Genomic DNA, 11,529 nt, shown 5'->3' on the forward strand with positions numbered 1-11,529 from the left:
GAGTCTCTGGTTTTGTTTCCCAATTGCCTGAAGAGAGGGTGGCACACACCAATCTTGCCATCTCTTTTTTGTTTTCAAATTAGTGACATGTAAACAGTTTGCGTAAGTCAAGGTTTTTAAATGTGGCTCTGGATTCTCCAGGCTTCTGCCCCATCAACAGAAGTAAACAATGGCATGAACACTCAGGAGCTATGACATCATTACATGAAATGGAGCCTGTAGTAAGTTTATTGGATGGAATTATTATTATGTATCAAGTAAAACCAATGGTACACTTTTACATTACATGCCAACATCTTTGGGGTTTCTGTATGTTTCCTTTCTGTTTCAAAAACTGTGAATTTCTTGATAGAGTATATTAAAGTACCTAGTAAAATATGTCAAAGTCCCTCTAAGTCATGTCACTCTTCGGCCATCTTTGAAACGCCTCTCGGGCATGCAAGTGCAGCTCCTATCTCTTTGAACAGGGAAACATCAAATTCTCCAAAACTGTTTGCCAAGCTTATGATTAAATTTCATATTTGAAATCACCAATGAAATCTGACAACAACTGTCTCATAAATGTTGTTTCATATGCTCCAATAGCGTTAAAAAAAGTGTATGTTTCAGGCTAGACCAGCAAATGCGTATGCGCAGTACTAAGCCTAAATGCTGCAGAGTCCTCCAGAAAGCGGACTGTTTCTATAGCAACCGGGACTTCTAACAGCAGCTGCAGTGATGCAATGACTTTACCGAATAGCAATTGGCTCTTTTACTCAGAAGGCGGGGCTTCCTTCAATAGAGCAGCTATATTGAGCGTTGCATTTTCCCCCCATTCAAAACTATACAAGTGACACGTCTTGGGTATTCTACAGTCTTTGAATATGTTGATGCACTTCTTTCATTCTACTTTTCCACCAACAGTGTGCTAAAGCTGGTGGCCAATCTACTTCTACAGAAAAGGTGATTCTTGGCTGGGGAAAAAAAAGCTCTGCATTGTTCTCTAAAACTTGCTGAACTCAAACTAGGGAACACTAACGTCAAAGGCATAATGTCTGTAACTAAATTTTTCAGAAGAATACCAACTTGGTAAGATTGAAACAACTAACACAAAATTAGATCGATTATAATAAACTGCCCTAATCTACTCTGCTACTCTACCTACTCTAGTTAAATAAAAGTTTGTGTTTTTCACCTACCATCTGGAATGAATATGGTAAGAAGACAGGCCAGGCCGCCTACTGCCAAGAATGCTAACTGGGATATTCTGCGTGAGCGGTTTAGGGTGAAGAGAGTAATGGTACGTGCTGGCATTTCCACCAAGCCAAAGATCATCTGTGTCAGGTAGATATTCATTCCAAAGTCTGAAATATTGAGTGACAGCCCATAGTACACCAGGACATTCACAAACCTGTAACAAAATCAAATGTCATTTTTGTGTAATATCTACACAATTTACAGTAATTCAGTATTTCTGAGAGCTCTGGTTTCAAGTATAATTCGTTTGAAGTAATGGTGCTTCATATAACATTATCTAGAGAAATAAGTGTTAATGATAAATCCACTGTGACGTCAATTCTGGCTACTGTATACAGGCCACCAGGGCACCATTCAGACTTTATCAAAGAATTTGCTGATTTTGATGAGTTAGTGATGGCTGCAGATAAAGTCTTAATTGTTGGTCATTTTAATATTCATGTTGACAATGAAAAATGCATGCATTGGGATCAGCATTTACATTCTGAATTCTATTTGGGTCAGACAACACATGTCAGAACCTACTCATTGTCGTAATCATACTTTAGATGTAATACTTTCACATGGAATTGATGTTAATGGCGTTGAAATTCTGTAGCAGAGTGATGAAATCTTTTTTTATTCAACACAGTGGCCAAATTAACGAAAGATAAAACATCAACAGGCGCAGACATTTCCCAACAGAACAGCAGTAATGACTTTATGAACTTCTTTACTTCCAAGATCGATACTATTAGAGATAAAATTCTAACCATGCAGCCTTCAGCCACAGTATCGAATCAGATGCACTATAGATCCCCTAAGGAACAATTCCACTCATTCTCTGCTGACAGGAAGAATTGTATAAACTTCATCAAAACCAACAACATCTATGTTAGACCCTATTCCATCTAAGCTACTAAAAGAGGTGTTTCCAGAAGTCATATATCCTCATCTGAATATTATTAATTCAATAAATGTCTTTAAGATATGTCCCAAAATCCTTCAAACTGGCTGTTATTAAGGCTCTCATAAAAAAATCACAACTTGATCCTAGAGAATTAGTTAATTACAGGCTGATCTCAAATCTCCCTTTTCTGTCAAAAATACTAGAAAAAAGACAGTATCCTCTCAGCTATGTTCCTTCTCAGAGAGAAATGGTATTTGAGGATTTCCAGTCAGGATTTAGAGCGTATCATAGTACTGAGACTACTCTCATCAGAGTTAAAAATGACCTGCTCTTATCATCCGATCGTGGTTGTATTTCTCTATTAGTGCTACTGGATCTAAGTGCTGCTATCGACCACAACATTCTTTTCAGTACAAAAACAAAATTACAAAATTATGTTGGCATTAGTGAAATAGCATTGGCATGGTTCAAATCTTACTTATCTGACAGTCATCAATTCATAGCAGTGAATGAAGAGGTATCATATCGATCATAATACAGTATGGAGTACCAAACGGCTCAGTACTAGGACAGCTGCTTTTCACACTTTACATGTTACCCTTGGGAGATATCATCAGAAAACATGGTGTTAGCTTTTACTGGTATGCTGATGATACTCAGCTCTATATTTCTTAGCTACCCGATTAAACATTTGCAAAACTAACGGAATGCATAGTTGATATAAAAAAACTGGATGACAAGTAATTTCCTACTGCTAAATTCTGAAAAAAAACAGAGGTGTTAATTATTGGACCAAAAAACTCAGGTAATGACCTACACAAGTAATAACCATTGTCTAACACGTGAAAACTGCTCTGTCAATTCCCTGACATCAGTTAGGTGTGCTATTTGATACCAATCTTTCCTTTGAAAATCATGTTTCTAGCATTTGTAAAACTGCATTTTTCAATCTTAAAATATATCTAAATTACGACCTATGCTCTCAATGTCAAATGTAGAAATGTTAATTCATGCTTTCATGACCTCAAGGTTAGATTATTGTAATACCTTATTGGGCGGTTGCTCTGCACTTAATAAACAAACTCCAGCTGGTCTAAAATGCAGCAGCTAGAGTTCTTACTAGAACCAGGAAGTACGAACATATTAGCCAGGTTCTGTCAACTCTGCACTGGCTTCCTATGAACATCGTATACATTTTTAAATCTTGCTAATTACTTATAAAGCCCTGAATGGTTTAGCTCCTCAGTACTTGAGCAAGCTCATTTCACATAATAGTTCTTCATGTCCGCTGCGATCTCAAAACTCTGGCCATTTGATAATACCTAGAATATCAAAATCAACTGTGGGCGGCAGATCCTTTTCCTATTTAGCACCCAAACCCTGGAACAATCTACCTAGCATTGTTTGGGAGGCAGACACACACAAGAATTGTTAGGCTGCATTAATAAGGTCAACCGGAACAAGGAACACTTAACATAACACTCGATGTACTCGTAAGAAGAATGGCATCTAATGGCAGACTAATATCTAATGGCAGACTAATATTAGCCTGTTTCATTCTTATTCCGTGGTCACCGTAGCCACCCAGATGCAGTCCGTTTCCAGATCAGATGGTGGATGAGCACCTAGAGATGACTACTAGATGCACCCCAAAGACAGATCTTCTGTGCAGACCTCATCAACTAAACAGCCTTCAGGACAAGACCACGGGAACCAGACACGTCCTCCTCTGCACAATCTGACCTGTGTTGCAGCCTGGAATTAAACCAGGCATGCTGGTTTCGTCTGGCCAGAGGAGAACTGGTCCCCCTAAACTGAGCCTGCATGGTTTCTTCCAAGCTTTTTTTCTCCATTTCTGTTACCGATGGAGTTTTGCTTCCTTACCACTGTCGCCTTTGGCTTGCTTAGTTGGGGACCAGATCAGATGGTGGATCAGCACCTAGAGATGACTACTAGATGCACCCCAAAGACAGATCTTCTGTGCAGACCTCATCAACTAAACAGCCTTCAGGACAAGACCACGGGAACCAGACACGTCCTCCTCTGCACAATCTGACCTGTGTTGCAGCCTGGAATTAAACCAGGCATGGCCAGAGGAGAACTGGTCCCCCTAAACTGAGCCTGCATGGTTTCTTCCAAGCTTTTTTTCTCCATTTCTGTTACCGATGGAGTTTTGCTTCCTTACCACTGTCGCCTTTGGCTTGCTTAGTTGGGGACGCTTGACTGATTGCACAGACACTATTGGAAGAGAGCTGAACTGGATGATGAATCATCTATGAGCTGACTTTAGTGAAGTGAAGTGACATGTGGCCAAGTATGGTGACCCATACTCAGAATTAGTGCTCTGCATTTACCCATCCAAAGTTTTTTTTTTTCTCTCCCTCTCTCTCTCTCTCTCTCTTGCATTATTGACAAACTATTTTCCTGTTTAACACTGTGAAGCTTAGAACTCTATAAGTTAAAAAAATATATAACATGAACTGAAAGATTGACTGTTTGTTAATGTCCTCTTGCATTATTGACAAACTATTTTCCTGTTTAACACTGTGAAGCTTAGAACTCTATAAGTTAAAAAAATATATAACATGAAAATTGTGAATATAGGAATGGCCCAACCTCAGAACTATAGGAAAAGTTATTATGAAACATAAAAAGGAAACATGCAAAACTTAAGGGAAATGAGAGCCACAGCAAGAAATGCTGGAAAATATAACTGAAAAAAAGCCCAAAAATTTATGCTACAGCTTTTGTGATCAAAAATGACTAGTGTTTTGATATGATGGTCATTCTACTGAAATTTGTGATTTGTTTATTTAGATGTAGTCAAGTCAAGTCAAGTCACCTTTATTTATATAGCGCTTTTAACAATACAGATTGTGTCAAAGCAACTGTTCAGCATTAATTAGGAAAATAGTGTGTCAATAATGCCAGGCTCAGTCGGGGGGCCAGTTCTCCTCTGGCCAGACGAAACCAGCAGTTCAATTCCAGGCTGCATCAAATTCACATTGTGCAGAGGACTCAACTGGCTCCTGTGGTCTTGTCCCGGTGGCCGTCAGAGACAAGGTCTTTACTGGGGATCTGTATCTGGGGCTCATCTAGTTGTCCTTGTCTTCTGACTTTCAGGGCTGTAGAGGTTCTCTCTAGGTGCTGATCCACCATCTGAAGGTAGTCATGTAATTGGACCTTTTACCTCTGAGAAAAACAAACTAAACTAAACTAAACTAAACTAAGCTAAACTAAACTAAACTAAAAAAGTCTTCAGACTGAGAGTTTCAGAGTCATCCCTTCAGTTCATAAATCGCAAATTCATAACATGATTTGCAGGTCTAGTGAAGACAAGATGATATTGATAGCTCTCTTAATTGCTTACTTTCGCTTCTTACACATCACTCCTTTTCTCATTAATGTAACTACAAATTCATCAATTTTCTTCTTTTTTCATTTTTAAACAGATAATTCTAGACCTGAATTTTGAACAATGGTTCATATAGTCCAACTGTTATATCATTCATTTTGAATTCAAGTTGGGTTATTTGCATGTTAACTGTGCATTTTTACCACAAGTAGAAGAGAATGAGGGACTGTGTCCTCATTCTGGGTGTTCGAACCAAATCGATGACAGTGTACTTCCTCAGGTCTTGAAGTTTCTCTGAGATTTTAGAGCTCTGTAAAACAAGAGAAACCCATTTCAAGTATTCTTAGTACAAGTTGGAGATTGAGACTAATTTGAATATTTATTTCTGAAGAGAGCTGTAACTCAGTTACATTCAAGATAAAATGCAAATACATCTGCATAGCCCTACTGGAAAATTTAGTTCGATGTGGTAACTGTTTTACAACATGTAAAACTGCAAATCTTTTAACATGTTTCGTGTTGGTCCAAGATGATAAATATACACTGGTCCAATTGGCTTTGGGTGCTGACTTGCTAAATTACCTGATCAAATGGTGGTCAACATTTTAAACCAGCTAACTGACCAGCTAGTAAAACACAGTTACTAACTTAATGTGTAAGTTCACCCAAAAGTGAAAATTCTCTGAATAGTCATGTTGTTCTAAACCTGTATAACCTTTTTCCATGGGGCACAAGTACTCAATGTACTCATTAATCTTCTGTTCAATTACAATGAACGTGGACTTTCACAAAACACAAAAAGGACACAAATGCACTATTATAGTTTCAAATAAGTAGTCATTGGTTCACTATATTCCTACTCATCATTCTAAACTCGCGTCCTCAAATTCAAATGCGTCCTTTGACTCAAGCTAGCATTCAGATCTGCCTTCATCCAATCAACAAATCAACTCAAACATTATTTCTAAAACACTTGCAACACCACAATGTGGAACCAAAGTGCTGTATAGGAAGAATAAATAATAGAATAAAACTAAGACATACCACACAACAAACAACAACTTACAAAGCATTTTCAAAAGCTAAAAACAGATGAGTTTTCAGCGCACTTAAAAAAGCCAATCACCTTTGCATTTTAAGTGAGATCGAGGAACCACAAGGATTAACTGATCAATTGAATGCAGAGACCTATTAGATTGATGCAGACTGATTAAATCAGAAACATACTCTGGTGCTAAGCCATGTAAAGCTTTGAAGACATATAGCAGCACTTTGTAATAACCTTTTCAATAATCTGTTTCGCTCAGATACACAATACAAAAGAAAAGATCTGTTGCTACTTGTTACATCACAACTGCACTTTTTGGATGTTTCACAACCAACTCAGGTCATGGAGTACCCTACTAATCAGCCCATGAGGTAATTTAGCCGTGATAAATAAGAGAGATCCAAGCTGTACAGTGCTGGGAGGCTCCAAGAATTGTTTGAAAATCTCAGGTATGCAAGATGCTTTTGTGTTGTTTTTTTCTGTGCTCCACAGAAGGGGGAGGGTTTGAAAATGACAACAATATGATGAACGATAATACGTTTTTGGATGAACTATCCCTTTAAAAAAATTTCAGCTGGGTTTCACAGATAAATCTAACCCCATGTGTCTTTGCCAGTGGACAGTGTCTGAAGCCTAGGAGGAGTGACGTGACAGACGCTATAATTCCTCTTTGAAAACAAGTTTTATACAAGCTGCTAAACCAATCAATATGATCATTCTGCGGCCATACCTGAAGCAGCATCAAACCGTAGGTCATTTCAGAGATACACTACTGTGTGATTAAGCTCAGTTAGTAATTTGTTATCTAGAAAAGAGGTTTGCATGGGTCTACTCTTGTGAAAAACAATTATTGATTGTGTACTTGTAGTGTACTTCAGATCTTTAAAAAAAATAAAAAATTATATATATATATATATATATAACAGATCTATAAAATAATTACTGTATATTTAAAAAAAATGCATCTTGACTGATCTTAACAAATATGTAATTAAAGATATATTTCACCAAATGGCATTCACGTTTCAGTGGAATGATGATGTTAAATTATATTTTAAAGACAATATAATTATGAAATTATATATAAAAATGTATACTTAAGTTGGACTCTTTGGTAAGTCCAACTTAAGTAGGTCAAAAAAGAACTATTAAATTGCTTCACACTGTAGTAATTTTTTCTTTTTGTATTATTTCCATAAAAAGTAATCTTTTTCAGAAGGGTTTTACTGGACTGGTCTGCTCTAAAATGGTTCCTGACAATGGTGCTAGTAAGACAAAAGTCATGAGTTTGATTCCCAGGTAATGACTGGACTGATCTAATCGATACCTCCTGGATGCAATGTTGCTTTAAGTAAAATAGCCTGCCACATGTAAAAATGCAAACAGCAACATCTTAAATCTTATCATCTTCAAAGGCCATGCATCCAATCAAACTCCCTAATATTTGAGAGGGTGCTCGATGCAGACTGCAACATACTGATGTAGAAGATATTCATGGCAGACTGGATGTTGTTAATGTGCACATGCACAAATGTGCCTTGTGCTACAAGGAGTACTTATAAGATTTTGACATAAAATCATATGACCCAGAGTATATTAAAATATGTTTACTTGCATTGAGGATATGAGCATGATTTGTGCCAACCACAATATTGTTTGTGTGGTGAATTGTTGGCTGCCAAGAGCACGAAACCATTAAAGTTCCATTTTAAGCAATAAACAATTTTAGTACTATATTGGATCCAATGTATAATCTGGGTCCTGAAGCTAAGCCTGTTGAGAACCACATACAGTAGATGGTGCACAGTCTCATGTAAACATCTGAAGTCTTTCCAGTATTTTAGAGCATTCCATCCCACATTTTCCCTTCAGTTCATTCAGCAGTTATTTTTTCATACCACAGTACTGCTATTGTCTGTTCAACTCTGAAAAGTGAACATGTGCTGGTTATTAGATCCGCTCTCTAAAACCACTACATTTCCAATACTGCAGAAACCTTCTGATTTGGCTATAGCACAAGACATTACTAGTCAAATCACAACTTCTCCCTATAAATATCAGTAAATAAAGCCAGGACAACTTAAATAGAAGAAGAACAGAAGCCTTCCCAGCTGTCTCAAAAGTATGAGAGTATGAACTGAATTCACATAGACAGAGTCACATTTGTCAGCTTGCTGAACGGGTGTGTGCAGAGTTTTTTCCGAGAACTGTTGATGTAAAATATCCAAAACGTCCTGGCATTTAAGCTCTTGTCCAGGCGCGCACAGTTCACAAATCATCTAATCAGAATGGTTTCTAACCTGATATCAATACTTGAATTTCAGATTCCAGTTTTTCCACTAGATTGGAAAAGGTTTTGGATGTGTGAGAGCGATTGTATGCATTTAAAGTTACCTTGAGATTCTTCTACTTACTTATCAGCAAGGGCACCAAACAGAACTGCTCCAACCAGCAGCCCAAACATATAGATAGAAGATCCAATGTTGTTCAAAGTGGCATTTTCACACACAAGATCCCACTGTAAGATAAGATCACAAGGTAAAAATAATGGCCTATATCTCCAAAAACAGTACACCAGCTGGTACAGTAGCCTGCCGATCATCCATCTAGACCAGGGGTGTCCTAACTTGTTCCTGGAGGGCCACTGTCCTGCAGAGTTTTTACATACATAAATGAGCTATTATATATTATAAAAACTTCCCTTTGAAAGTACTGCCATAGTGACAACCTGTTTTCGACAACCCGAGTGTAATAAATCAGTGTTATACATCATAACTAGGTCAATCAAGATAGTTTGTGGAACATTATGGCTGGTTGTTGTCAATCCTAACCAGCTTGGTCAAGATGGCCTATATCTCCAAAAACAGTACACCAGCTGGTACAGTAGCCTGCCGATCATCCATCTAGACCAGGGGTGTCCTAACTTGTTCCTGGAGGGCCACTGTCCTGCAGAGTTTTTACATACATAAATGAGCTATTATATATTATAAAAACTTCCCTTTGAAAGTACTGCCATAGTGACAACCTGTTTTCGACAACCCGAGTGTACATAATCATTTCAGTATCACATTTTAGAATTAACTCTCACCACAAAAATACCTATGGTAGGAAGTAGTTTCTTTCAACCCCCCCCCCCCCTAAAGGTTTTGGATGTGTGAGAGCGATTGTATGCATTTAAAGTTACCTTGAGATTCTTCTACTTACTTATCAGCAAGGGCACCAAACAGAACTGCTCCAACCAGCAGCCCAAACATATAGATAGAAGATCCAATGTTGTTCAAAGTGGCATTTTCACACACAAGATCCCACTGTAAGATAAGATCACAAGGTAAAAATAATGGCCTATATCTCCAAAAACAGTACACCAGCTGGTACAGTAGCCTGCCGATCATCCATCTAGACCAGGGGTGTCCTAACTTGTTCCTGGAGGGCCACTGTCCTGCAGAGTTTTTACATATATAAATGAGCTATTATATATTATAAAAACTTCCCTTTGAAAGTACTGCCATAGTGACAACCTGTTTTCGACAACCCGAGTGTACATAATCATTTCAGTATCACATTTTAGAATTAACTCTCACCACAAAAATACCTATGGTAGGAAGTAGTTTGTTTCAACCCCCCCCCCCCTTATCACCACACTTTCTTCCACCTCAGCCCAACAGCTGGACAACAGAGAGCAGTGTCAGATAGTCAACCCCCGATGTGGAGCTGGGCAAAGATCCAGCGTTTGAAAATCAAAACAGATTCTGCCTGGATGTCCTGCTGTGAGCAACCCATCTCTCTGGTCACATGTCGCAAAAGAAATGCAGCCGTCCTGCAGCCCTGTGAGCTATGCCTCTTTAATAAAGCCGTCTGAGATGCCTTCAACACGGGAGGCCAGAAATTCTCAATGCAGTCAGCACCCAAATCATATAAACCACAATACATGACTGGCTCCGATAGCACCAGAAAGACGTGGTAAGAAAGAGCCCCGCTCTGACTTGTTACATCACAAAACTACCACATCCTGTCATACAACATGCAATGTTTTGAGATTAGCACTCACCTCTGTGACAACAGTGCTGAGAAAGACTTCCTTGCTGAATTCCCATCCTCCCGTGCAGCCGTTTGAGGTGGACAAGTGCTCAGTAATTGGTAGACTGTGATTAAGCTGGGACAGAGGGCCATCCTGAAAGGACGTGCAGGACTCCCCAGGAGCAATGCTGAAGTTGAAGCCCAACCCGGTGCCACCACTGTCGCCCGCTGGCCAGGCGGATCTGCACAGGTGAGGGGGTACAGCCCCAGTGAAGACAGACACCAACATGTGGAAGGCCAAGAAGATCTGTGGCAGGCAGATCCATACATAAAGGGTCTTCTGGAAGCGTCCAAACCCTCCAATCCGGTCCAGGACTTTGTCAAAATTCATCCTGCCTTTCCTTGAATGTCACTTCATGAAAACTTACAGTGTCTATTCAGGTGATGATGACTGGGCCCACGAGTCTTAGGACACAACAGAAGTTGGTGTGTAAGTGTACATGTGCGTAATGCTCTAGATGATGTCAGGTCAGTATTATGTGATATTATCAATGCTATGAAATGGAGGTCTGGACACGGCTTGGAGGGACTGGTGTAGGTCTTCTCACACCTGTAGCAGAGAGAGAGAGGGAGGGAAGGAGAAGAAGAGACGAAGAGTGCTGCAGCGGAGTTCTGTCTGTTTGGTTTGTATAAATATAAGGAGGGGAGGGCTGGGAGTGACCCAGATATCTGAAATGAGCCAGTAAGCATGAGGGGGAGGGACTATTGAGTGAAGGGGCGGAGAGTATCTATGGCAGGAGGGAAGAATTACTTTCACACTGTCTATCTACATTACAAACTCCAATACACTGTTTCGTTCCTCGTCTTACCAGCCTCCTTCTGCACTTGTTTCTTCCTCTTTATTTCCATTTCATTCACAGACTCTATGTCTGTGGGTGAGAGCAGAGGAAGTGTAAGAGAAAGTAAAGGAGGTTTGATTTTTGC

General features: G+C 39.1%; 1 protein-coding gene across 1 annotated transcript; it reads right to left on the bottom strand.

The window, feature by feature from the left end:
• Positions 1-1,170: 1,170 nt before the first annotated feature.
• LOC107548255 (solute carrier family 22 member 6-A-like) lies at positions 1,171-11,199 on the bottom strand. The gene is made up of 6 exons (XM_016228888.1): positions 10,577-11,199; positions 9,733-9,836; positions 9,036-9,046; positions 8,006-8,071; positions 5,684-5,822; positions 1,171-1,390 (listed from the first exon to the last, which is right to left on the bottom strand). The coding sequence occupies exons 1-6, from the start codon at positions 10,934-10,936 to the stop codon at positions 1,171-1,173; spliced, it is 900 nt and encodes a 299-aa protein (XP_016084374.1). The 5' UTR covers positions 10,937-11,199.
• Between the last annotated feature and the right edge of the window lie 330 nt (positions 11,200-11,529).

Source organism: Sinocyclocheilus grahami, unplaced genomic scaffold (genome assembly GCF_001515645.1).
Source record: "Sinocyclocheilus grahami isolate Dianchi unplaced genomic scaffold, SAMN03320097.WGS_v1.1 scaffold345.1, whole genome shotgun sequence".
NCBI lineage: Eukaryota > Metazoa > Chordata > Actinopteri > Cypriniformes > Cyprinidae > Sinocyclocheilus > Sinocyclocheilus grahami.